The 27918-nt window shown below is 41.4% G+C and overlaps 2 protein-coding genes across 6 annotated transcripts in view; one reads left to right on the top strand and one right to left on the bottom strand.

Annotated features, from left to right (window-relative positions):
• Nucleotides 1–20233, bottom strand: part of EFCAB11 (EF-hand calcium binding domain 11) — a 163546-nt gene extending 143313 nt beyond the window's left edge. For all 3 annotated transcript variants that reach the window (XM_012453097.2, XM_012453098.3, XM_012453099.2), the window contains exons 1-3: nt 20099–20233; nt 19446–19541; nt 13380–13425 (exon numbers count right to left, since the gene is read on the bottom strand). In XM_012453097.2, the coding sequence (XP_012308520.1) occupies nt 13380–13425; nt 19446–19541; nt 20099–20173 (217 nt within the window). In that variant the 5' untranslated portion in view covers nt 20174–20233. The remainder of the gene's footprint in view (nt 1–13379; nt 13426–19445; nt 19542–20098) is intronic.
• A 1158-nt stretch (nt 20234–21391) lies between these two features.
• TDP1 (tyrosyl-DNA phosphodiesterase 1) overlaps nt 21392–27918 on the top strand; it is an 84267-nt gene continuing 77740 nt past the window's right edge. For 2 of the 3 annotated variants that reach the window (XM_012453102.2, XM_012453103.3), the window contains exon 1: nt 21399–21469. The gene's annotated coding sequence lies outside the window, so the exon portion shown is untranslated. Of the gene's footprint in view, nt 21470–27918 lie in introns of all 3 variants that reach the window. The other variant, XM_012453101.2, reaches the window with a different exon arrangement.

A 27918-nucleotide genomic window follows, 5' to 3' on the forward strand; every position in this document is an offset into this window, starting at 1 on the left:
GTGTGTAGATTTAAACTGTATGCCTATTACCACTTAAAAGGAAAAGATACCCAGTAACACAAATTACTCTGTATGTATAATCAATTTCTCTCACGCTATTTTCCCAGAAAATCATATACTTTATTTCTTAAAGTCCACACACTAGAGGTTAAACTCATCAAGTACATATTGTGTGAACATAACCCCTCCCTTCTATGTCTTTGTCTTAGTCTTCTAAGACAACACTTATCCAAATACAAGCCCCTGTTCTAAAATGCACAGAGAAGTTTCCATTCAGCTCAGCTCTCATGTTGTAGTAATACAATCACTTTCCAAAGCCAATACATAATAACATGCTATTCCTGAAGCTCTACAATGAAAACACATTAACATAAGCTGTATACATCTAGCTCTTTCAAAGCCTAGAAATAGAGTTCCTACTACTAGCTCCACCTGCTGTCACAACGTTCAAACCTAAAATTACCTCTTCACAAAGCAATTTCAGTAATTCTACTGACATTAGATTTCATACCTAAGAAGAAATGTGTCCCCTCCCACCCCGCCTTCAGAGGAAGAATATGTTCAGAAAATTCTAATTTCAAATATGATGTTGAGTCTTTTGTGTATACTGCTAATAGTAGTTACCTAAACATACTTTACTGTGGTTACAAATTAGGATCACAACATTAGGAACCACATAGATCTATGTGTTTATCTGTGCTTATTGTTAATAGTCTGCAGAATGTATTCAGAAATTGCCTGGGTCATTGGACTCTATCAACTGTTGGCAAACTAATTTTTCTTTTTTTAGCTGTAGGAAAGGTTCTTCTTTATATGAAAATGGAAAGCCTCGTGTAGAGGAGATGAAGACAGAACTATTTGGTTTGAAGGGCTTCCCATTCTTCCCTATCTAGCAGTGTCTTTGAATGTGTCCCCAAAGGATCCAGGATTGAGGATCATGGCTTAAAGACCACTGGACCAACGATCTTTACAAATCCTTCCTGACTCTGCCAGTCCCATGCATTTATTTTTTTTGTACATACAACTGGAAAACATCTTCCACTTTATAAACAATCCTTGGCAAAATGGACTTTCTTCATGTTCCATAACATATATATATTTTTTAGTTTCCAAACTACTTAATACATGTGATATCTATATGTCATAGAGAGAGAGAGACTAGAAATGTTATTTTTTCCTACTTGTTTGTTTATAAGCAGTTTCCTAGGAAGGTAATCATCTTTCACCACAGGGGAAGATATATTCAAAAAGTCCAACAAAACTATATAAATTTTTTCCTTGGAAGTTCCATTATGTATAGTTTTCTGTGGTTCACAGTTCTAAGCTTCAGGGTCAGTGCACACAGAGAAATCCTCTTGAAAATGAAGGAGTCTAGCGTCTGGCTATCACAGTGAGCTCAAATTAGAAACTGCAATAAACCTGGGGAGAGTGAAAGAGAAAACAATAAAAATGGCAAGTTATTTGGACTGTAAGCCCGGTCCTAGATTTAGTAGAAAGGAAGGGTTCATATTCATTGTGCCACATATTGACTTTTCCAGGAGTTAAAAAATGTTTAAAAATTAGGGTTTAAAAAGATGAAGCAGTCTTTCAAAAGGGATCATACAAGCCTTCTCTAGTTTGAGACACAAAATTCAGATTATGACTTTTGGAGGCCATGACAGTGAAGGGGTGGGGGAGGGATACAATGTGTTTGCATAGAAAGACTGTAAGGATGGTAGGTGTAAGTGACCTCAAAAATAGTAAGCTGTCATCTCTGATAAGTGAATTCAGAGGATAATATTTTCTTCCAGTTTACTATAGAAATGTTGGAAAATAAAGAGAAAATAATCTGCCTTAATGGAAGAAATCAAGTTTTACTATATAATTGGAGGGAAAATGAGTAAAAACCCCAGTTACAGGCCAGACATGGTGGCTCACGCCTGTAATCCCAGCACTTTGGGAGGCTGTGTCGGGCAGATCACCTGAGGCCAGGAGTTCAAGACCAGCCTGGCCAACATGGTGAAACCCCATCTCTACTAAAAATACAAAAATTATCTGGGCATGGTGGTGGGCACCTGTAATCCCACCTACTTCGGAAGCTGAGGCAGGAGAATCACATGTTCACCTCCAGGCTTGAACCTGGGAGGCAGAGGTTGCAGTGAGCCAAGACCACGTCACTGCACTCCAGCCTGGGCAACAAGAGCAAAACTCCATTTCAAAAAACAAAACAGAACAAAAGAACAACAACAACAAACAGTTACAGAATAGAGAAATCTGAACCAATAAAATCTTATTTCTATCAAACCCAGGTAGGAATTGTTACTTTTTTGTTATGTACATCTCCTGCTCATAAAGCTTCAAAGCCTCATTGGTATTCAACAGCACGAAGTCCTAATACCTTATTCTGGACTTTAAAGCTTCATCCTTCCATGCAAACCCATCCTTAATCCTTCCCAACTCTCATCATGTCAGCTGACTCGGCCGTACACAATTCATTTATAGTTATGTACTATACTCCTTGCTGTTGCAAAGGTTAAAAAAAAAAGGTAAAAATCCAAGGTGAGTGGATTCTGTTAATGGGAGGGCTGCATTAACAGCATGATAGCTGACATATTTAGGTATGCAAATCTGAGCAGGGAGAGAGATTTGTAAGAAAACAGGGATCTAGAAGGAAGAGATTTCAGGCACTGAGGTGGACACCATAGGAGAAGAGGGTCTCTGAAGAACTCCACATAGAGAGCACAGTGCCAGCAAAAGGAGCAGGAGGCGGGGCACATGGCTGGCACCTGCACTGCGTTCATTTACCGCCTCTTTGCTCCATCACTGTTTCAAATCCTACCCATCCTTCAACACGTCCAGCTCCAGGCCCATACTTCCGCTAGGGGACAGTGCTGCCCTCCTGAACTCTTAGAGGTTTTCTTGCCTATACTATTCATCTAATATCTGGCTGTAAAAGAAGTGGCAATATTTCTTTCATCTTCCCTACCACATAAATTTTTATTTTGAGATGGAGTCTTGCTCTGTTGTCCAGGCTGGAATACAGTGGCATGATCTCAGCTCACTGCAACCTCTGCCTCCCAGGTTCAAGTGATTCTCCTGCCTCAGCCTCCCCAGTAGCTAGGATTACAAGCGCTCGCCAACACACCTAGCTAATTTATATATTTTTAGTAGAGACAGAGTTTCACCACGTTGGCCAGGCTGGTCTTGAACTCCTGACCTCGTGATCTGCCTGCCTCAGCCCCACAAAGTGCTGGGATTACAGGTGTGAGCCACTGTGCCCAGCCCACATATTTTTTTCAAAAAATCTTTAGATCAGTGTCTGTGTCTCCTAATTCTTCCCCATCTCTATAGTGAAACATATTCACCATTCTCTAAATGGGTAATTAAATAAATACATGGATGGGTCAATATCTGTAGGAGATACCACAAAACGGTCCTATGATTATGATTTCAAGATAAGGTAACCTTAATTTCTATGCAGTTTCCTGATTATAGAAAAGAACTAAGAGGCCAATTGAAATGTGAAATCAACCAAAACCTTCATCCTTGCTATACCTTGGCCTTTGTTCAATAGGAGCCAAAATAAGCAACCATAATACATAACAGCAGGTGTTTTATGACAGAATCTAAGACTAGAAAAAGGATAAATTTAGAAAAATAATACCTTTAATAGACAACTGCCTGGTTTAGAACAAGCCAGACAAGATATTAATAAATAAAAGCATGGCCGGGCGCGGTGGCTCAAGCCTGTAATCCCAGCACTTTGGGAGGCCGAGGCGGGTGGATCACAAGGTCAAGAGATCAAGACCATCCTGGTCAACATGGTGAAACCCCGTCTCTACCAAAAATACAAAAATTAGCTGGGCATGGTGGCGCGTGCCTGTAATCCCAGCTACTCAGGAGGCTGAGGCAGGAGAATTGCCTGAACCCAGGAGGCGGAGGTTGCGGTGAGCCGAGATGGCACCATTGCACTCCAGCCTGGGTAGGAAGAGTGAAACTCCGTCTCAAAAAATAAATAAATAAATAAATAAATAAATAAATAAATAAATAAAAGCACGCAAGCCAACTGACCATTAACTTAATCATCAACACATTATTTTTCAATTGGACCTTACACTGGATAACAAACAGTCCATAATTACAGTTATGATGAATCAATCTCTTTGATTTTTCCATCATTCAAAGTTGAAAGTTAACAGTAAGTTCCTGGAAAGCTTTTTCAAGTATGAAAGCAGAATATGTTCATTCATTTAAAAGAGCAATAGTATAAGGAAACGGAAAAGACACTCAATCTAATCACCTAGTGAAAACAAAATTCTGAAGTCCTTTTTTCTGGTTTTTAACCTTAGGCATATTTTATATAGAGCTGAGATAATAACACAGAGACAAGTGTATGAGGATTCAGTGGGACAATGCCCATTCAGTTCTTATTTATAGCTTTTAGCATACAGTAAAGAAAAGCCCTGTAAATCTTAGCTGTTCTTCTTTATATAGAATGCTCTACAATTTATTCTGGAATAAAGTCAGACCATCTGAGATCTGTATACTTGGAACACACAGCCTTTGCCCTTCAAAGAATTGCCCTGACATTAAACACTGGTCTACATTGAGAAAAGATGAATCAACAGCCTTAGAAAATTCACTCGTGCATTTATTGAACAGCTCGTGGACACTGACATCCACTCATCAGTCTCTCCTCCATAAGCCATCACAGAAGAACTATCCCATGGCAGGAGGACTTATGCCTCTCTAAAAAAACATTTTGTTGCATGGACCCTGACTGTAGCTGTACTTGCTCGTGTTTTCCTATTTGCTCTGGATGCTAGGTAGTCCAGAACCAAATGTGAAATTAACATCGAACAACTATAGAGAACATGGTGATTTGTGTTTTGTATATTAATTCCACTCCTGACTTCAACTAATTGATTCATAAAGTTCCTTAGGGGAATGAATACTGGCCTCAATTTTGTCACAATTAGGAATATGACCCATGGCACTATTAAAAAGCAAAGGAAAGGCTTATCAATCAGCTAAGAGGGTGAGCTGGAGGTCAGACCATGTTGGTATGCTACTTACTAGCTAGCGGTGCCACTCTGGGCAAATTACTTAACCTCTCTAGCCTTCTGAATTTATTTTTTTAATTTTTAAACTTTTTAATACTTTAAGAGAGATGGTCCTCCTACACTGCCCAGGCTGGTCTCAAACTCCTGGGCTCAAGCGATCTTCCCATCTCCGCCTCCCAAGTAACTGGGAATACAGGTGCAAACCACCATGAATGGCCAGAATTTTTTAACTTATAAAATGGGGATAATCAGCCAGGCGCAGTGGCTCATGCCTATATAATGTTAGCACTTTGGGAAGCTGAGGTGGGAGGATAACTTGAGCCCAGGAGTTAGAGACCCTGTCTCAAAAAATAATAACTTAAAATAATAAATAAAATATAATGAGGTTGATACGATTTGGCTCTGTATCCCTACCCTACCCAAATCTCATCTGGAATTGTAATCCCTGTCAGGGCAGGGGCCTAGTGGGAGGTGATTGAATCATGGGGGCTGACTTCCCCCTTGTTCTCCCCAGATCTGGTTGTTTGAAAGTGTGTGTCAATTCCCTTTTTCATTCTCTCTCTCCCGCCATCATGTGAAGAAGGTCTTTGCTTCACCTTTGCTTTCTGCCTTGATTCTAAGTTTCCTGAGGCCTCCCCAGTCATGCTTCCTGTTAAGTCTGTAAACTGTGAGTCAAACCTCTTCTCTATAAATTACTCAGTCTCAGGTAGTTCTTTATAGCAGTGTGAAAATGGACGAATACAGAGGATAATCATAATATCATAGAGTTGTATTAAATATAACAATCATCACAGAAGAATGAGCTCATCACGGATCTGCACATGATAACTGTTCAGGAAATGATCACTGCAATTATCTACAATAATAATAAATACTATAAAAGTATTTTATAAACAAAACAGTCATATAAATGCCAAATATTTATTATTTTATTATTCCTCTGTATTGTTCTGTGATTCTTCTCTGAAGCCCAGGTTCCTCATTTTAAAATAAGGACAGATGACTGTTTTCCAGGTCTCTTCTAGTTGCAAACTTCTTCATTCTATACACTTAGAGAAGTTATAAAGTGCATCACAGAGAATGAAGGCTATAATGAAACCCTCTGAAAGAGATAGCAATACTGTAAATCAGAATCGACCTCAACTGTAATCTGCTGCTTCCTTTAACAAATGCCTTGATTTTTTTTCTCCCACTCACGTATTTCCTTGTTCCAAGCAGCCACAACAGTTTTTGCTAGTATTCACATGCTTTTTAGATTACAGGCAATAAAAACATCATTAGCACCTTTCTGCTGCTCACACTGGCTGCCCTCAAATTCTCCCAGCATGTACACTTCTTCCTGACACTCTACTTTTATTTCTAGCAGCTTTGACTTTTCACTCTTCTTAATTTTCACAAGGAAATCTCTACAGAAATGACCCACTTTTCAAGAGGATTAGAAGCCCTTGGGAAGCAGGACCTGGGCATCCAGGTTTAGGTATAATCCCAAACTGAAAGTACAGGGTGTCTAGCTTCAGGACTCTGCCCCTTCCTAAAAGCAGCTGAGTCGAGGACAATCTAGAATGTGCCTCTGACCTTGCCCTGCAAGCTGGGCAGCAACTGGGCCCTGCATAAAGAATCCTGTGGATGGCGTGCCAGAGCCCTGTTCTGAAGTAAGAGCAATGGGTGGCAGAGGAGAATTCTCAAGTCACAGCTATATTATACAGGACAACTTTGGAAAGTTGATTACCTGAATAAATAGCTCCCAGGAGGCCAAGGCCAGCATTTCAGACTTTTCTTTCTTTCTTTGAGACAGAGTCTCACTCTGTCATTCAGGCTGGAGTGCAGTGGCGTGATCATGGCTCGCTGCGGTCTCAGCCTCCTGGGCTCAAGCAATCCTCCTACCTCAGCCCCCAGTGTAGCCGGGACTAGCATGTGCCATTATGCCCGGCTCATTTTTGTATTTTTTGTAGAGATGGGGTTTCGCCATGTTGCCCTGGCTGGTCTCAAACTCTTAGGCTCAACTGATTCACCCACCTTGCCCTCCCAAACTGCTGGGCCTACAGGTGTGAGCTACCATGTCCGGCCCATTTCAGTTCTTCAAGATCCATAACATTAAGGAGAGAGATAATACATGTGGAAAAACATTTAATCTGTGCATGAGCCCTCTTCCTTCAAGAGTAACACCACGTAAAATTGACTCATATCAATAACAGGGAAAGAAGAAAAAGCGGACGGTTTGAATTTGGTTCAGTATTGAACAGTTCTAATACAAAAATTGCATGTTAGCAGCAAGCAGAGTTCAGCAGCGATTTCTTGCTAGGCTATTTTACTCCTTCTCTTGAATGTTTGTGGTTTTGAGTTTCTACACACACACACACACACACACACACACACACACACACACACACACACGAGGACAGTTGGGAGAATACAGGTGGGAACTGTATTTTTTCTTCCAGAATCCACACCTCTCTGTACATGAGAGAACTAGTTAAGGAAAGAAAATATTCAGTGTGAAGTCAAATCCTTAATTCAAAATCAGAGGACATACAGAAGAAAGAAAGTCTATGAGAATAAAGAATGTTAAAGTACCTTCAGCAATAGTCACACTTGATGTACTAGAAAAGTCACTGTATTAATCTTTTTTCATGCTGCTGATAAAGACATACCTGAGACTGGACAATTTACAAAAGAAAGAGGTTTAATGGACTTGCAGTTCCACATGGCTGGGGAGGCCCCACAATCATAGTGGAAGGCAAGGAGGAGCAAGTCACATCTTACGTGAATGGTAGCAGACAAGAGAAAGTTTGTGCAAGGGAAGTCCTCTTTCTAAAACCATCAAATGTCGTGAGACTTATTCACTATCACAAGAACAGCACAGGAAAGACCTGCCCCCATGATTCAGTGATCTCCCACCAGGTCCCTCTCACAACACATGGCAATTATGGGAGCTACAAGATGAGATCTGGGTGGAGACACAGCCAATCCATATCAATCACATAATAGAGAAATATTATATAATGAGTAGGGGAAGATCTTCATCCAGAAAGAATAACTCACTGAATATCAGGGAACTCCTAAGAAAGATAAATCCTATCAATGCAGAGAATGTGGAAAATCCTTTTGCCAGAAAACAAAGCTCTCTGTAGATTGGAATAGTCACAAAATACCCTAACGAAAAAAAAAATGTAGAAAAGGCTTTATCAAGAAGTTGTAACTAATGGAACATCAAACATTACTTTGAATATTTTGAAAGTGTGAAAATTTTCAACGAGAAATTTAAAACCTGGAGCAATTCTATCAAGTGAGGGATTATATCAAGAACATGTTCTCCTAGCAATAATCTTGAAAGTCATATCTCGGCCAGGCGCGGTGGCTCACGCCTGTAATCCTAGCACTTTGGGAGGCCGAGGCGGGTGGATCACGAGGTCAAGAGATCGAGACCACCCAGATCAAGAGATCGAGACCATCCTGGTCAACACAGTGAAACCCCGTCTCTACTAAAAATACAAAAAATTAGCTGGGCATGGTGGCGCGTGCCTGTAATCCCAGCTACTCAGGAGGCTGAGGCAGGAGAATTGCCTGAACCCAGGAGGCGGAGGTTGCAGTGAGCCAAGACCGCGCCATTGCACTCCAGCCTGGGTTAACAAGAGTGAAACTCCGTCTCAAAAAAAAAAAAAAAAAGAAAGTCATATTTCATATGCGATTCTAAACCTTGTATATAAAGAGTAATAGATTTTAAATCTAAATGTTGGTAATCCCTGTCCTTTTTTCGCCTTCTCAGTGTGGGTAATAGTTTTTCATTTTTACTGATTACCTCAACAAAATCAGCTTTCGATTTTTTCTTGTTTGGCCTCTTTTCAATTTCATCAATTTTCATTCCAATATTTCCTATTTCCTTTCCTCCACTTATTTTGGGCCTTATTTGCTCTTTTTTTGTAGTTAAAGGTGGAAGTTAATTAAAGGTAGAAGCTGAGGTCATCAGTTGAGACCTTTATTCTTTCCTCAACATAGAAAGTGAGTGCTACCACTTTCCAAGTACTGCTTTCAATCCATCTTACAACATTTGAAATGCAGTCTTTTCATTTGATTCAAAATACTTCCTAATTTATCCCTTTTGATTTTTTCTTTGACTTGTAAGTTATTTATTCGGAACTTGAAGTGTGCTATTTATTCGGAACTTTTATTTGGAACAACTTTTTGGAACTTTTTCAGGCAGCTTTGCTATTGATTTCTAATATAATTCCATCACAAAGAACATACTTTGCACTTTAAATGTATTGATATGTTTAATGGCCCAGAGTATGACCAATATTAAATACACTTTGTAGACTTGAAAAGAATGTATATTCTGCTGTTGTTGGGTAGAACATTCTATAGGTGACAATTAGGTCACATTGGTTGACAATGTTGTTCACATCTCCAATATCCTTATTGATTTCATTTCTACTTGCTTTATTAATTTTGTCCATTTTTCTTTATCGTTTTATTAGTTTTTTGCTTCGTCCCATTATTAGGGGATTTTTTTCTTTTTTTTTTTTTTTTTTGAGACAGAGTCTTGCTCTGTCACTGAGGCTGGAGTGCCATGGTGCAATCTGGGCTCACAGCAACCTCCACCTTCCGGGTTCAAATGATTCTTGTGCCTCAGGCTCCTGAGTAGCTGGGATTACCAGCAAGTGCCACCATATCTGGCTAATTTTTTTGTATTTTTTTCATAAAGACGGGGTTTCACCACGGTTGGTCTCAAACTCCTGGCCTCAAGTGATCCGCCTGCCTTGGCATCTCAAAGTGCTGGAATTAATAGACTCGAGTCACGGCACCTGGCCAGGGGCATAAATGTTTAATTCCCTTAATGAACTGACTCTTCTTATCCCTGGTAATATTCCTTCTTCTGATGTTTACTTCATCTGATATTTATATGCTCACTCTGGCATTCTTTGGTTAGTGTTCAGTACAGTGTATATTTCTAATCTTTTTGTGCCTTTATATTTAAAATGGGCTTCTAGGCAATACAGAGTTAGTTTTTATTATTTAACAGTATCTGCCTTTCAATGGGGCTGTTGAGATCATTTACATCTAACTAAAACATTAATGATTGGATTTAATTCTACCATCTTGTTACTTGTTTTCTATTTGTCTATTTCCATCTATCTTTTGTTCCCATTTTTTTCCTTCTCTTGAATTTTTTTTTAAGAGATGAGATCTCACTCTGTTGCCCAGGCTGGGGTGCTGTGGTGTGATAATGGCTAAGTGCAGCCTCAAACTCCTCTGCTCAAGGGATCCTCCTGCCTCAGCCTCCCAGGTAGCTAGGATTATAGGAACGTGCCATCATGCCTGGCTAATTTTTTTGTTTTTTGGTAGAGACAGTGTCTCATACTATGTTGACCAGGCTAGTTTTGAAATCCTGGCATCAAGCACTCCTCCCGCCTTGGCCTCCCAAAGTGCTGGGATTACAGGTATGAGTCACCACCACCAGCCTACTGCTGTCATTCTTATCTTTGCTCCTATTCATATGTGTCTTTTTCTCCTAGATACACTTGTAATTTTTTAACATACTAAAAAAGGAAGGATGCTATTAAAGATGTTATTAGATTAACTGACAAAATTGGAATATAGATGGTAAATCAGATGAAATAGTTATCAACATATATTTATGAACATGACAAGCATATAGTAGTTATGTTCAGTACAGAAGAGAAGGGCGTGGTGGCAGAAAGTGCAAAGGAGAAGGAAGATGGGGTAAAATGTTAACAATGCCAATCTAGGTAAAAGGTATACCTTATACAGAGAATAAGCTATTCTCTGTACTATTTTATTTTGAACTTTTGTAAGCTTTAAATTATTCAGAAAAAGGCAATCTTTAAAAAGCCAATCCAACCTATCCCCTTACACAATAGGTCTCTTTCCCTCCCTCTCTCTTCTTTCTTCCTCTTCACTAGATCATTTGGCTAAGCTTGGAAACACGTTCTTCCATTTAAATAGTAATAATAATAATAAGCAAACAAAACATCTCTTGATCCACAGCCACTCTGGATGTAATTAAAGGCTCATCTACTCACATTGTCACACTTTATCATCACTTTCCATTTACCCACTCTGCCCTCACCACACTTTGAAACGCCTCTTGCTAAAGTGACCAAATACCTCCAGGTGGCAAACTCCAAAGTATACTCATCAGGCTACCTCACCACTCAGGAGCATTTGATAGTGCTGACCATACCTTCCTCATTAAAATACTTACTTCTCTTGGCTTCTGATCAAACACTCGATTTTCCTCTTGCCCCTCTGTCACTCCTAAGTCTCCTTCACCATTTCTTCGTCTTCCATCTGACTTCCGCTGGCTAGAATTCTTAACATTTTCAGTCTACTCTATCTCTCTAGGTGGTCTCATCCATTCTCATGATTTTAAAATCTATCTACAGATTGATGACTACCACATATCTTCAGCCCAGAACTTACTTCTGAAATTTACACAGTCCGATTGCTTTGACATAGTAGGCTGACACTTCTCAAACTTAACATATTCAAAATTGAACTCAGTCTCCCTGACCCTCAAGTATTGCCCGCCCCCACTCCCACCCCACCACCCCTCCACCTGCCTGTCATCTTCCCTTTTCAGTAGGTGCCATTTCCATTCATCCAGCTGCACAAGTCAGAAAACCTCATATCTCTTTCTGAATGTTAAAATTATGAGTGATTTTTCTTTATGCACTTCAACAGTTTAAAATTTCCCTGTGATAAACCTATTTATAAATAATCAAAAGTTAAAGAAGACATAAAAATGGCAAACAGGCATATGAAAAGGCACTCAGTATCGTTGATCAGAGAAATGCAATCAAAACTACAATAATATCATCTCACCCCAGTTAGAATGGCTTTTATCCAAAAGACAGGCAATAATAAATGCTGGCAAGGATGTGGAGAAAAGAGAGCCCTCATAAACTGCTGGTAGGCACGCAAATTAGTACAATCACTATGGAGAACCACTTGGAGATTCTAAAAACTAAAAAAAGACATACCATATAATCCAGCAATCCCACTGCTGGGTATATACCCAAAAGAAAGGAAATTAGCATATGGAAGAGGTATCTGTACTCTCCATTACTGTTTGTTGCAGCACTGTTCACAATAGGCAAGATTTGGAAGCCTCAGTGTCCATCAACAGATGAATGGATAAAGAAAATGTGGTACATATACACAATGGAGTACTATTCAGCAATAAAAAAGAAACAGATCCTGTCATTTGCAGCAACATAGATGGAAATGGGAGGTCATTATGTTAAGCGAAATAAGGCACAGAAACTCAAACACTGCATGTCCTCACTTATGGGATCTAAAAATCTAGATGACTGCATTCGTGAACATAAAAGTAGAAGGATGGTTACCAGAGGCAGGGAAGGGTAGTGGGGGCGTTGGGGAGAGGTGTGGATGGTTAATGGATGCAAAAAAAAAAAAAAAAAGGAATAAGACCTAGTATTTGATAGTACAGCAATGGTAACTATAATAACTTAACTGTACATTAAAAAATAATCAAAAGAGTATAATTGGATTCTTGATAACATGAAAGATAAATGCCTGATAGGATGGATACTCCATTCTCCATGATTTGATTATTAATACCTAGTATTTGATAGCACAACAGGGTGACTATAGTCAAAATAGTTACACATTTTAAAACAACTAAAGAGTGTAACTGGTTTGTAACACAAAGGATAAATGTTCGAGGGAATAGTTATCTCATTTCCCATGATGTGATTATTACACATTACATGCCTATATCAAAACATGTCATGTACTGCCTCTCTCTATATATATACATATACACCTACAAAAATTAAAAATTAAAAAAAAAATAAAAACAACCAAACCCTTTCTTTTGGATGAGAAACAAAACAAAGATGTGCTTAAATATAATGCTATACAGTTTCTGTTTTTAATTGTCATTTTGTGAGTGTCTGTATTGGTCCATTTTCATGCTACTGATAAAGACATATCCAAGGCTGGGCAATTTACAAAAGAAAGAGGTTTAACGGACTTCAGTTCCACGTGGCTGGGGAAGCCGCAGAATCATGGCAGAAGGCAAGGAAAAGCAAGACATGTCTTACATGGTGGCAGAAGGCAAAGAGAGAGCTTATGCAGGGAACCGCCCCCCCTTATAAAGCCATCAGATCTCATAAAACGTATTCAGTATCACAAGAACAGCATGGGAAAAACCCGCTCCCATGATGCAATTGCCTTCCACCAGGTCCCTCCCATAACACATGGGAATTCAAGATGAGATTGCAGTGGGGACACATCCAAACCATATCAGTGTCTAAATAAGGTACTAAAAATTAACATTAACTTTCATATTACCAGAAGTATTTGGATTTATTGAAGACATCACAGAATCCACTTCTATCTAGAAAAGAGGAAAAAATAACAGAACATGTAATTTTATCAAATGTTTTCACAGCGCAAGTTCTTAAATCTTCGGGTGGGAATAAGGATCTATTTTTACAAGAAACCAAGTTTGTCGAACCAAGCAGACAAGTGATGATACACAACAGCCATAACAGTCATTTTGCTTTTCCATCAACATCTATAAAATAGCAGACACTAATCTGCTAGCCTCTAATGGCCCCCAAAACTTTATTCCATTGACCAAAAGAGTTTAAGCACAGAAAATCAATTTGGCTGTCCCATATATAATATAATCTAACGGGCAGCTTTTCTACTTTAGACAAATACAAACAATTGTTATAATGGGCTCAGTGGCTCTAGTTTTAAATTTTTTTTTCCTGATTATAAAAGTACCATATGATTGATGTAGAAAGCACAAAAAATTCAAAAAATTATGAAGAAAATTGAAAAATCAGCCATCCAATGAAAATCACTGTTATCATTTTAGACTAATCAGCTTTTTTCCTCTATGCATTTTTAAACATTTGAGACTTTAAACACTGTACAGAAAGCATGAGTACCTGCTTTCATTAAATGTTAAAATATAAGCCCTTTACCACACTGTTACGAGGGCATTATAAACATTGGAGTATTAGAGCCTTGGCAGCATCTGACATAATTTCTCCACTTCTAGTCTCAAACTTTTGCCAGTCTTGGATTCCCTGCATTTTCCTGGTTCCTCTTGTCCCTGCCAAATGGTGCCCATGCCGTTTTCGTCAAGTCCCCTGCCTCCCCTTAAATGTTGGTATTCCCTAACGTTCTATCCTCAGACCATGACTCTTCTTATTCTGCATACTCTTCCTGGGCAATGCCATCCAGCCTCATGTTTTGAGCAGCCACCTGGAAACCAAGGAGCCCCAAGACTATCTCCAGTCCTACCCTCTCCACCCAATTTCAGATTCCTACATCTCAGGGAGGCAGATCTAACAGCAGATTCTCACCACCATAACCTGAATAGCCAGCACAGTATTTAACAAGTAAATGCACCTGGAATGCCCATGGCTGCCTCAAACTCAATGTATTCCAATCGAAACTCACTAACTTCCTCTGAATCTACTCTTAAATTTTCTCTTAATTGGTGGCATTGCTATCCCTTCACTCCTGGTGGTCATGTCACTCTTACCACCACTGCATCCAGTCAATCATCCAGGCCTAACTTGTCCCACCACTCACAAAGTGCTCCTAGATACTTATCAGAGTAGCCCATCTTCTCTAGTCTAAATGACCACTCAGACTGTTATAGTCATCACTAGAATTAGGCCTTGCTTCTTTGTTCCCTTCACTTTGTTTTTCTTTTTTTTTTTTTTTTTTTTTTTTTTTTTTTGTGAGGCGCTCAGGTTGTGAAAGCCTCTGGAAACCTTCTCTTCCCCGCCCCATCGCCCTCTTTTCTTTTCAGAAACATCTTTTTTTTTTTTTTTTTTTTTTTTTAAAGAGAAAGAGAGAGAGAGAATAGGAAGGAGAAAAAAGGAAGAGAAAGAGAGAGAGAGAATGGGGAGGAGGGAGAAGGAAAAGAAAGAGGGAGAGAGAATGGGAGTATTGCTTTCTTGCCCAGGCTAGAATGCAATTTAGTAATGGGTATTAAAAACCTCTTTTATACTGATAATTATACTTAATGATGTAATCAGGAAGGAGTAAGGGAAGAAGATAACAAACAAACAGCCAACCAATATTTAATGTAAACCTATGAAATGCTATGCGATTACTGAGGAGTGATTTACTTCCAATTATATAGTCACCTTTGGAATAGGTGTGAGGTGGTAATGTATGTTTTGTGTATTTGAAGTGGAGAGTACTATAAATATTTATTAAGTTTACTTGTTCCGGGTCTGAGTTCAAGTTCTGAATGTCCTTGTTAATTTTCTATCTCGTTGATCTATAGAATCGTTAGCTCTTCTTGTTGCATTGATCCTTTTGCCATTATGTAATGTCATTCCTCGCCTCTTTTGATCTTTGTTGCTTTAAAGTCTACTTTATCAGAGGTGAGAATTGCATCTGCTGCTTTTTGTTTATTAGTTTATTTTTACTCTCTGTTCAATTGGTAAATCTTCCTCCTTCTCTCTGAGTCTTTGTGTATTGTTTCATGTAAGATGGGCCCGGATGCAGCATACCGATGGGTTTTGGCTTTTTATCCAATTAAAATATATGTAAGTTTAATACCAGCATTTGATGCTAGCTGGCTGTTTTGCCCATTAGTTGATGTGAATTTTTTATTGTGTTAAAGTTCTTTGCTTTTTGATATATTTTTGGAAAGGCTGATATTGGTTGTTCCTTTATATGTATAGTGCTTCTTTCAGAAGCTCTTGTAAAGCAGGCCTGGTGGTGGTGAACTCTCTAAGTACTTGTTTGTTCGCAAAAGATTTAATTTTTCCTTCGCACATAAAGCTTAGTTTGGCTGGATAGGAAATTCTGGGTTGAAAGTTCTTTTCTTTAAGGATGTTAAATATTGGTCCCCACTCTTTTCTGGCTTGTAGGGTTTCTGCTGAGAGATCTGCTGTAAGTCTGATAGGTTTCCCTTTATGGGTAACCTGACCTTTCTCTCTAGCTGCCCTTAGTATTTTCTCCTTCATTTCAACCCTAATAAATCTGGCAATTATGTGCCTTGGGCTTGGTCTTCTTGAAGAATATCTTTGTGGTGTTCTCTGTATTACCTGGAGTTGAATATTACCCTGCCTTGCCAGGTTGGGAAAATTTTCCTGAATGATATCCTGAAGAGTATTTTCCAACTTGGATTCATTCTCTTCATCACATTCAGGTACACCTATCAAACGTAAATTAGGTCTTTTCACATAGTCCCATATTTCCTGGAGACTTTGCTCATTCCTTTTCATCCTTTTTTCTGCATTCTTGTCTTCTCGTTTCATTTCACTGAGCTGGTCCTCGACTTCTGATATCCTTCCTTCCGCTTGATCAATTCGACTGTTTAAACTTGTGCAAGCTTCGCGAAGTTCTCGTGTTGTGTTTTTCAGCTCCATCAATTCACTTATATTCTTCTCTAAATTGTCCATTCTCATTAACATTTCGTTAAACCTTTTTTCAGGGTTCTTAGTTTCTTTGCATTGGGTTAGAATAAGTTCTTTTAATTCACAGAAGTTTCTTATCACCCACGTTTGGAAACCTGCTTCTGTTATTGGAATACCGGTGTAATCTATTAAGCCTTGTTCCGTTACTGATGAGGAATTGCAATCCCCTGTAGAGGGAGAGGCATTCTGATTTTGAGTATTCTCTACCTTTTTACGCTGGTTTCTTCCCTTCATTATATATTTGTCCGTCTGTCGTCTTTATAATTACCGACTTTCTAACTGGGTCTCTGACGTCCAACTTGTTGATTCCCAGCGCCGAAATCTGAGCAATCCACTGAGCCGGCCAAAAGAGCGGTGTTAAGATTGATGGTGCTTTTCTGCCCGGGAATATCCGGACTCTGCACCAAGAACTGGCGTGCTAAGGCACCAGCAAAACCGCCACGCCGGCCACAAGAGTCGCCCTGGCGACCCGTGGAGCTCCTCCACTGGGAATCTCGTGGTCCGTGAGCAACTAATATTCGTCTGAAAGTGTGGCGTCCTCTCGTTCTTTGCGCTTTCACTGGGAGGTACGTGCCCGAGCTGCTAATCATCAGCCATCTTGGATCTCTCTCCACTTTGTTTTTCAATCTCTTCTCTTTCTTGGCATCTGTCACAGTTGTATGTCTCTCCACATTAAACTCTGAACTGCTTTGAAGTAGAGACTCTGCTTCATTCATCTTTGTATCACTAGCAACTAGCAAGTATTCCTTTTATTAAAGAGGAACACTTAATAAATTTCACTATGTATGGGTGGGCACAGTGGCTCACGCCTGTAATCCTAGCACTTTGGGAGGCTGAGGTGGGTGGATCACTTGAGGTCAGGAGTTGGAGACTAGCTTGGCCAAAATGGTGAAACTCCGACTATACTAAAAATACCAAAAAAAAAAAACAAAACAAACCAGGTGTGGTGGCATGCATCTGTAGTCCCAGCTACTCGGGAGGCTGAGGCAGAATTGCTTGAACCTGGAAGGTGGAGGTTGCAGTGAGCCTAGATCATGCCACTGCACTCTAGCCTGGGTGATAGAGCAAGACGCTATCTCTAATAATAAATAAATTTCATTATGTAAGCAATTGCATGAATGTATAAGTGATTTATTATGTAAACATTTTACTTCTTCATGATCAGCAGTCAGTAAATATTTCATTTGCTCAAAAGCAATATTCAAAAATTAACCCCAAACCTCAAACTAGTATAAAAATCTGTTGAATTTCACAGAAATTATACATTGTCGCTTGTGTAAGAAAAGTTCATGTACAAATGACAAAGTGTATAGGTGATATCCTATAAATAAATACTGATTAGTGACCTGTGGTTAGTAAATAGTTCATTTGCTTAAAAAATAAAATAGAAAACTTCACCCCAGTATGAAAAGTAAAATCTGTTAAATTTCATGGAGTGTATGTACAATAAGTTACATCACTGTAACTATCATTAAATTCCTCATTCTAAAATTGAAACCATATAGGCTCAAGGGTGATAAAGACAAAATGAGACAAGTTATCATTTCAGGTGAATCCAAGTTAAATACAATGCTTCACAGACTGACTCTATTTAGCTGACCTGCTTCCAGCTGAAATGACTGCAGGTTAACAGGAGAGCTGCAATTTCTAAGAGTCAGCCCTGATCGCTTCTTTGAGCTCCGTAATAAGCTTCACAGTAACTAAGCAGCCCCTCATAGTTGAGCCACTCTGAGCTCACCTGGGTTGTTCAACCGACTTGGGTCAAGAGAATATATTAAGATTTACTGTGCATCACAACTTCACAGTAAATATGTTCTGTTGACGCAAATAGGGTGGGGAAGCATGACATCACAGGGTCCCTGGCTTTGCTGGGCTTTCAATCTGGCAGAAAGGTAGAGCCCACTCATGAGGAACAGCTGGGCCATAATTAATCGCCAAGCTGTCTGGTCTAATGAGTGAGGATTGGCATTCCAGGCTGAGCCCTGAGTGCTCCCTGTGCCTGATGGTTGCAGTTCAGTTTCTTGAATCTAGACATTATTTTGACTCTAATTCCAGCTTAACAAGAAGGGCACTTTCTCTAGAATGAATGTAACAGGAAAGCAGAAAAGCATAAAGACAGGAGTGAACAGAAAACTTGTCCTACTAAAGTAGCAGGTTCATGGGGGCTCAGCTCAATTCTCATTATTGGCGAATTGGTGCAACCTTTTCTGGAGAGCAATATCTAACAAAATTCTAAATGTACATATCCCATGACCTAGCAATTATACTTCTAGGAACTTAACTCCACAGATATGCAGCCACAAGGACATAAATATGTGTATCACTGCAGAAATGTTTGTAGGAATAATAATAATAAAAAAACCTAAATAACCTGAGCAAGTTAAAGTAGGCACAATATTTACCCATTTATGTTTTCAACAAAAGATTATGCATTCATGTTTGTCACGGATAGAAAATTTCACAACTACACAAAAAACTGTTAATAATGGTAATCCCCCACAAGTGCGACCCTCTTGTAGGCAGGGAGGGGATTTTATGTTCAACTTTATACCTTTCTGCACTGTTTTAATTTTTTGGCTGTGGATATATTTTATAAACAAAGCAACAAAAGTAAAGCTTAAGAGACTCTGTGTCATGTCCTATGTAAATTTCTTCTGTTACCGACGCTCCCCACTCAGCCTTGCCTCTTGACACCTCTCTAGCATCTTGTATTTATTATAGTTATTAGCAGCCTGGAGGTGAGATAGGCTTGTGTAGGCTCCAGTCGTATAGACTTCTACTTCATCTCTGGGTTGAGATGTTAAGAGGAAACTAAAATTCAGCACTGGAAATATCTCTGAAATTGCTTATAAAGCAGCGGTTGACTTTATAAACATCCTAAGCTAGCCCCGTGAACTTTTCTTAGGATCCATTCACTATTGATCGTCTACTCCAACCCAAATATATAAGAAAGCTCTACCTTGGAGGGCTTGTACCCAAACAGCATTACAACAGCAACTTTAAAGTCCTCTCTGCTGAGATATCCTTTGTGATCTTCATCACATGCTTTAAATACCTGAAGAACATTGAATAGCTTTAGTTAATGAGACAGAAACGGTTTCTTATTTTTATTACTAGTTGATTATATAGTTTGGACCTCGAAAATCTAAAACTTGGCCCAGCTGTAGAGTTTGAAAACGGAATTTCCTTGTGCCAATATTAACTCTCAAGAAATCTTAAAGATGGGCTGAAATTTCCCTCAAGAAAGTGCAAACGAGTTAACCGCTAGGCTGACGCAAATTAATTCATTTAGACCACTGAGATAAATTCTACCCAAAATTCAGTCCTGGAGTTAGGAAGGTGAGGCAAAGGCGCTGGTTTTGAAAAGCGGGAGGAGAGATGAAGATTCCAGATTACCATTAATAGACTATGTGGAGGGAAAGGAGAAGGAAGTTGGAGGTAGCCGTAGTCCTGGACCGGGAGCCAGGAGCCCTGTAGCTCCGTAACCACAACCCTTTGGAGGGGCAGCCCAGGTCTGGTCTGTACGACTGGGCAGAGTGAGACCGGCGGGGAAGAAGCGAGAGGCCCGGGCCAAGCTGAAGTCCAATACTCAGTCGCCCTCCGGACACCTACTTTCACCCACATCCTGTGTTCCGAGGGACTGGCTTCCCACGTCCGCGACCTGGCCACAATCTCGGAGAAGAACATCGCGACAGCAACAACCAAACCGGAGCAACCCAACCACCCACCACAACTGCCCTAGCCTGGCTTGCAGCCTACCACGGCCACGCCCACCGCGGCTCAGGAAGCCGAACTTCACCGCGCAACTCCGACGTCTCCTCCCATTGGACAACCTGCCAGCCACTCGCGTTAATCCCGCAGGGCTATTGGCCAGAGCCTTTGTTTAATCAGGTTTCCTTGGAGCCGCCCGGGGCGGTGAAGCTCCCAGCCTGCCCCCAGCACTTGGCTCCACCCGCTGCCCTGTCCCCTTCACTCCTTGCGCGCGGCTGTGAATCCAAGCGCTTTTAGGTGCTAGTTCAATGTGTCCTGGTTCGGAATTTCCTTCATTCTCTCCCTCCATCTTGCAATAAGTTACTTTTAATCATTTAGATCAATGGCACTATGCTAAACATTATATGCAGACAAAAAGAGTGTACACAAGCATAAAAAGAACCAAACGAAGAGCCAAGTCCAGGATTCTCGTTCAGATCAGCAAGTCATTGGGATCGAGCACCCAGGGTAGCTACTACGTGTGTTCTGCCCTCCAGACAACCCCAGCACCTTGCACTGTGCCTAGCACAAAGTAGGTCTTCAATGAACGAAACGAGCTGTTATGTTCACAAAAATGTATTTCACTCAATCCTCTGGGAGAGATGCCTAGGTTGAAAAACATTCCAATAATAAATACCATAAACAGCACCAAGCCCAAATTTCATAGCAAACATCTTTATTAAAGGCAAGGAACGTGGGGAGAGTTCCGTTTCTCAGAAGATTTTTAAAGAACGCAACTGTTTCTAAGTAGGAACAGACATTAGAGGTTCTGAGTCCAATGGGAACTCATTTAACTTTTTATTTTACAGCCGATTTTAAACTCTGCACCCATCCCCTCCCAGGACACAGGTCTCCTTGCAGCTGCCTTTAACCTAAGCCTATCCTCTCTCCACTTTAAACACCGCTGCATGGAGCCCTGGGAGCCTGGGCCATGATAATCCTATAAAGAGGGTGAGTCTTGCTAATAGTTAACTAGAGAGAAGTTAGGGGACGGCTTTCTGGTTTCCCTCTCGTTTTAAGAAGTCTCCAGAAAGAAAGCTGAGAGCTAGGGGAGGCCCCGCCCCGTCCTGGGGAAACACCCGGCGGGCTTTAGGACCCAGCAGTGGGTTCCCGGAAGGGGAAGGGGCCGGGCTTCGGGCAAGCGCCGCTGCCCGAAGTGTTTGAACTGAGCGCATGCGCGATAGCCGTCGGTGGGGCGGGATCCGAGGTGAGTGTGTGTTCTGCGCGCCTCAGGTAGGTGCTGTGCGACCTCGGGCGCGGACTTGGCGCGGTTTCTCGCAGGCTGCGGTTTGGCTCAGGATCCTGCTCCTGGCCCTGTCGTGGTGCGCGGGCTGCTGGAGTCCGGCAAGGCTGGAAACGGAACGCGAGGAAATGGCGCGGCCAGGAAGACGGGACAGGGTCGCCTCGGCCCCGGGGCCTCGGTTTCCTCCGATCACAGCGCTTCAGGGGGCGCGCACGGGCGCCGCGGGGACCCCGAGTCTTGCCCGGGCGCGACGCGAGGGGCCCCTGCTCAGGTTCTTATTCCCTAACCTAAGCTTACAGGTTCGAAAGTGAGTAGGAAAGCGCCCACCACGTGCCAGGCGGTTAAGCTTTCTGTGCTCGGTTTTCCAATATACGGGGACCGTCACCGTAGTACAGAGTTGTCCTGAGGGTGAAGCGAGTTGACACCCGATGCGGCGCTTCAAAGCGTGCCTGGCTCCAGGTGAGCATGCAGTGAAGTTAGCAGTTGCTGTCGTCACTTCCTCACGTTCCTAATCAGTCCCTAACGCCGTCAGCAAGAGCGCTCTCACTTCTTTGTCTCCAAACCATTCTCTACAGAGTTTTAGCACACATTTGTATTAAAAAGGCAAATCGACGGCGGGGCGCGGTGGCTCACGCCTGTAATCCCAGCACTTCGGGAGACAGGGGGGGCAGATCACTTGAGGTTAGGAGTTCAAGACCAGCCTGGCCAACATGGTGAAATCCCATTTCTACAAAAATTAGCTGAGCATGATGGCGGATGCCTGTAATCCCAGCTCCTCGGGAGGCTGAGGCGGGAGAATTGCTTGAACCTAGGAGGCAGAGTTTGCAGTGAGCCAAGATCTAGCCATTGAACTGCAGCCTCAGTGACAGAGTAAGACTCTGTCTCCAAAAAAAAGGACAAATTGGACTTCCCTTCTTCTTAAAGCCCTCAATGGGGCCCCATTGTTCTTAGCATAAAATCCAATGTCTTTAGCAAGTTTTCTCCCCTCACCCCCTTTATCCTGAACCACTGCCTGCCTTGCCTAAGTCGTTTTTCATGACCTCTCTCACCTCTGCAGGCTGGGTTCCCTCTGCTTGGAATACTCTTTACACCATCATTTAGACAGCAGGTTCCTTTTGGCCCTCTGGGTCTCATTTATATGTCACTGCTTCAGCATGTTTCAAAGTAAGGCCACCCCTATTTTTTGTCTCATAAAATGTAATGAACGTCTAGTCATTTTGGCTATTACAGTTTGTATGTGTGGGTCTGTCTCTTCTGCTCTGAAATTATGCTCTGCTAAGGTAGAAGCTGTATATCATTAACGCTTCATTCTCAGTTTTTGGCACATAATAGCTGCCCAGTAAGTTGTTGAATGAATGAAGTCTGGGGGGTAAGCATGATATCCATTTTATGAACTAAAAAACTGAGGCTTAGCAGTTAACTAACCTGCCCAAGTGCACGTTTACTCCCTAGTGAGGGCTGGGTTTGAGACAACGGCCCATGTTTGCCTATCACTGGCCACAAGGGGACTCATCTGAGGAACCTGGTCCCAGGCCCAAGTGATAGTCTTTAAGCTCCATGAGAAGGAGCTGATGGAGGTGCAAGAGAAATGACCCAGCTGGGTCTGGTATAGTGGGGAGAGAGGAAATACTAGCAGCTCTAAATGGAGTACCCTTTCATATCCACCACATATTTTAAAGTCCTTAATAAAAGCGCTAACAGTGCCCTGAGCTAGCACTTGATGGGAAATATTCTTTAGGTTTTTCGTGTCAGTGCAGTGTTTGCCAAATTTCAACCACTCACCTGCCTTTTTCCCAGTTTGTTTTGTTCTCTCAACACATACGACGCAGGATTTTTCTAGTGCTGCTTTGCCAGCTGGAGACCTCCGGCCCTGAGCTGGCCACAGGAAGTGCTCTGCCCACTCAGCGTGGCAGGCTGCATTTGGCTTTCATCCTGGCCCACAACCTGTGGCCAGCATGACTGCATGCTCAGCCCACGAGGAGGGCGTATGTGAGTGAGTGAGCCTGGAGGCCCAGCTGGCTCCTCCAAGTGCTGGTCCACGTATAGGCTCCATGCAAGGCTTGTGGCTGGCCCGGGCGTATGGTAAGTGACTCCGGCAGCAGACTCCAGGGTCCAGACAAAGGGGACACAGTGATGCCTGAACACTTGGAGATGCCAGGCAAATAGGGATGTGTTAACAGCTCTTTTAGTCCCACCATCCGCAGCCCAGCGAATGGGAGTGTGTGGCAGCCAGCAGTTCCCTCTCCCATTGCTCCACCAGTGGAACCAAGTGCTACAGGGTTATAGCTCTATTTGCTGTACTCGCTGTTTAGCAGGTCCCAGTTTCTTGTCCCACGTCCAGGAATAATGAGGTTAGGCTGACAACCGAAGGGGAGAAGGGCAGAGATGAGTTTTATTGAGCAGTGAACCAGTTCTCAGCAGAGAGAACCCTAAGTGGGCGGCCCCTACCTGAAGTCGGGTACGCCCCTGCCCCCACCCAAAGGTGGGCAGTTCCTCATTATGGCTGAGGTCAGGGCTTTTGTGGGCTCAGATTGGGGAAGTGTATGCTAATTGGTTTATGAGTATGCAAAAAAGGCTAAAACAAAGGCACCACTTCAAAGGTGGGCATGACAGTATAAAAAACTAATTAGGGAAAAGTAGGTGTCTGTAAAGTAGGTGAAGGGTGGGGATTAATCAGAGGAAAGTGTGCCAAGTCGGAAGAGAGGTTCTCAATCTGGTCCGTGGATCTGTCCAAGACTTGTAGCTTGGCTTTCAGGCTTTAAACTGTCTTTGGTTTGTAGGTGGGGTTTCACTGGGGACCTGCCCCTATCTGCCTAGGGATTTGTCTGCCTCCTTTTGCTATTACATAGACTATCATACACTCAGTATTTTTGTTTGAATCCAATCATTCTTTTACATAAACTGTATTTTGCTATTTCAAATATAACATAGCCATAAGATACCTTCTGTGGATGGTAAACAAAACTGTTTGTGCCTACAGAAGAGCCCAGACCTGCTATTTGTTCAAAATCAAGATTAAAAGCATTTATACAACACTACAACTTTCTTCTTGATTTAAACAGGGAGTTTGGATTGGAATGGAAAGGGAGGTTATTTCATAATGTCAGATCCCAATCACTTCCACTTAGGAAACACTGTGCTGTCCTGATTGAGTGCCAGGATTCAGGATCAACATAGCTATATTGCATTCTCTGATTCGGTACCGCTCACAAAAGGTGTGACTTTAGATTTATGCTATACCAAGCACTGCCCAGGTAGGGAAGACAAATGATAAACAATTGAAGGAAAGCTCTTGGGTTCTACATTTGTAAAAACTGTATGACTTGAATACAAAACACTCTGGAATGCTGGGCACCAGATCCTATATGAGGGAGGTAATTCTGATACTGGTGACCATCCAGTTATCCAAAGTAAAAGTTTGATATTAGTGTTTACCAGCAGTCCTTTTCCAACTGGCTGCATGCCTTGATTTCATAAAGAGATTGGTAAGCTGCTACATTAAGCTGCTACACTTAATTGCAAGACACAATTTTATTAGTGTATTGCACTAAATTGTAACCCAATACATTGTATTGTGTTGTCTTTAATAAGCAACTCTGGCATATATTTGAGTGTCAGCAAGTTCAAAACTTTATGTATAGAGCAGAACCCCAAGAAAGGCTTTGTTCTCTAGAAAATGTCTTTTTAAAAGCTTTATTTTTTACCCACTTGTCCTACTTTGTTGGAGAGAATTCCACTTCCATGTGGTTTTAGAAAATGTAGATAATGATAAAACTAAAAAACTTTTTAAATTCTCTAATTCACAGAGTTGCTAAGGATTTTACCTACAGAATTCTGATGGTTTGGGAATTCCATTTTATTTATGGTATAAGTAATATTTTGATGCCACGAAAGAAATAGCACTCAAATATAAATCCTCTTAGCAAGGCAGTTTACCTCATAGAAGGTTGTGCCTCACTGATGGAGCAACGGTGAGCACACACCTGGACAAGGAGGAAAAGGGATACTTATTCCTGACAGACGTCACCCCTACTGGTGTGTCGTTCTCCTATTGGCTAGGGTTAGACCATGCAGGCTAGACTAATCCTGATTGGCTATTTTTAAGAGAGCAGGAGTACAAGCCGGAGTGTCAGGGTGGGTGGTTTGGCAGGAAGGACTGTTACAGGCAGGTCAGAGCAGGTAGCCAGGGGTGACCTAGGTCAAAGCAGGTGACCAGGATGAGTCAGGACAGAGCTAGGGACTGGGGAACATATGTGAACAACTGATTAGAACTGGTGGAGAAGGTTGTTTACTGAAACTATAAGGAAGTTCAACTTTAAAATGAAGGACAAATAACTGAACATACTGACACACCGATTCTTTGAAGAGAAATTTAGAACTCATTGTATCTAATATTTATATAATACAGTCAACCATATTTGTTATTCACCTAGGGAAGAGATGATGGTAGCCTCTGAAGATTCTGCAGTCTGCTTCTAAGAGGGAAGCTGAATCCTTTCTCACCAAAAACTGAGACCTGCTATTTGCCTTAGAATGGGCAAGGTATCTATAGAGAACAGCCTGAGGACTGTAATTGAAGATTCTATTATTAAGCACCTTGCTTTAGAGCTGTTCTAGAATTCAAAGCAAGCTAGAGCTGACTTTCAGAGAGTGGTTTTTCCTAGGGTGGTTCTTCCTAAATAACTTTAAAGTCACAAAACCGTGGTAGCCAGTGAAATAGTTTCTTCAAAGTGAATTGTAACAGCTTAAATACCTCTATCCAGCAACCTCTAGACTCTAGAACACTAGAGGAACCTAAGGTTTTGTGTGTGTGTCTGTGTGTTTTTAAACCCAGAAGGAACACCTCTGAGCTGCTTAAGTAAGTGTTCAGTAGTAAATCAATCTAATCTCTTTCATGGAGGAAACTGGGCACTCAGACCCCTTTAACCATGACAATACAATTCTACAACCCCAGTTATCTAGTTTCTTAACCCATAGCAGATTAGAAACAGTTTAGGGAAAATATTCCTATGCTATGAGTTTTAACAACCCCTAGAAGTGGGCTGGACAGAGTATAGAAATGAATAGAAAACTTTTAGAAAGCAGATATGAAGGCTCAAAAGAGCCAGACAGTCTGGGGTCACTAGTACAGGAGCAGGTGGCCCCAGCCCTCTCTGCAGTCTGTAGGCTTTGGCTGTGAGATAATGTTCATGCCTGGTGGGGTAATAGTGACTCTGAGCCATGAAGAACACAGGCCAGATTATTGTCTTGATGCATTCTTGCATAATAGTCCCTGAAATGTGTAAGTTATAGAAGGCTTGTTTGACTTGACTGGTAGCTAATTGAAAAAGGTTAAATGAGAAATTGTCAAAAGGGATAAATACCTTTAAAATAGGTGTTTTTTTTGGTTTGTTTGTTTGGTTGTTTAGCTGGGTCCACTGAAAAATCATGAGATCTATATGTTTAGAAAGGAGAGCTTCTTATAAGGGGTTATAGCCTGCAGTGTGGCTGACAGGCTGGGAAACACAGCCTCAGGCAGAGACTTTAACAGCATCCCAGGGAGGAGAGGGTAGAGCTGGGATTTACGCTGAATGGATTGGCAAGTATACGTATTCAACAGGCGTAGGAGGAGCTATGAATATTCAGAAAAGGGGGCACAGGTGCACAGGTGATGACAAACATTCATGTTTTGTGCATCTCATGGTCACTTTGGGATGGAGCCTTAACATTTAAATGAATTACAGTTAGGCCCCCTATGTCAAAAGGTGAAGGAGGGACCTGAAGGCACTCAGTGCTCAGTCTCTGAGGACTGATCAGAACCAGTCTGTGGTTTCTTATCAGGAGAAAGTTGCTGAAGTTGGTCTGTTGTCCAATGACAGCTGTGGTGATGGCCTGTGGAATCAGAGGGGTCAGTTAGTCAAGCATCTATCTGGCAATAGGTAAACTGCAATTGTTTAGATATTACTTATCTCCAGACCAGTGCTTGTTTAGCTGCTAAAGAAAAAACCCTGGGGCAGGTAGATTATAGTTTATTCTTTAAGGGTAGCATTTTGTGATTTAACCCTTGCTTGGCATGACCGTAGGTCTTATTTATGATTTGATGTCGTATTGCCACAGAATCTACTCTGCCAGTCTTATGATCTCTGGTCAGTTGTGTTTAAACAGCAAAAGGGAGGGGATATAACAGGCATGTCTGAGCTCCCATCCCATCATGGCCTGGAACTCAGCTTTTAAGGTTTCTCTGGGGTCCCCTTGGCCAAGACTTTTATTTCTCATGTAGAGACATATGCATATGTATTCATTTGCAAATCTTTTGATGTAGAATTAATGTGGAATTCACTTTTTAGGAGGAATGTGGGTCTTGTAAGGGAGTGTCACCATCTTGGTTTACTCCACTCAATGCCTCTTTTTCAACCTCTTTAAAACAGCAGAAACTTAAAAGATACTCTGTTAATCTGAG

Source organism: Aotus nancymaae, unplaced genomic scaffold (assembly GCF_030222135.1).
Source record: "Aotus nancymaae isolate 86718 unplaced genomic scaffold, 86718_ANA_hifiasm-v0.15.2.pri h1tg000011l, whole genome shotgun sequence".
Classification (NCBI taxonomy): domain Eukaryota; kingdom Metazoa; phylum Chordata; class Mammalia; order Primates; family Aotidae; genus Aotus; species Aotus nancymaae.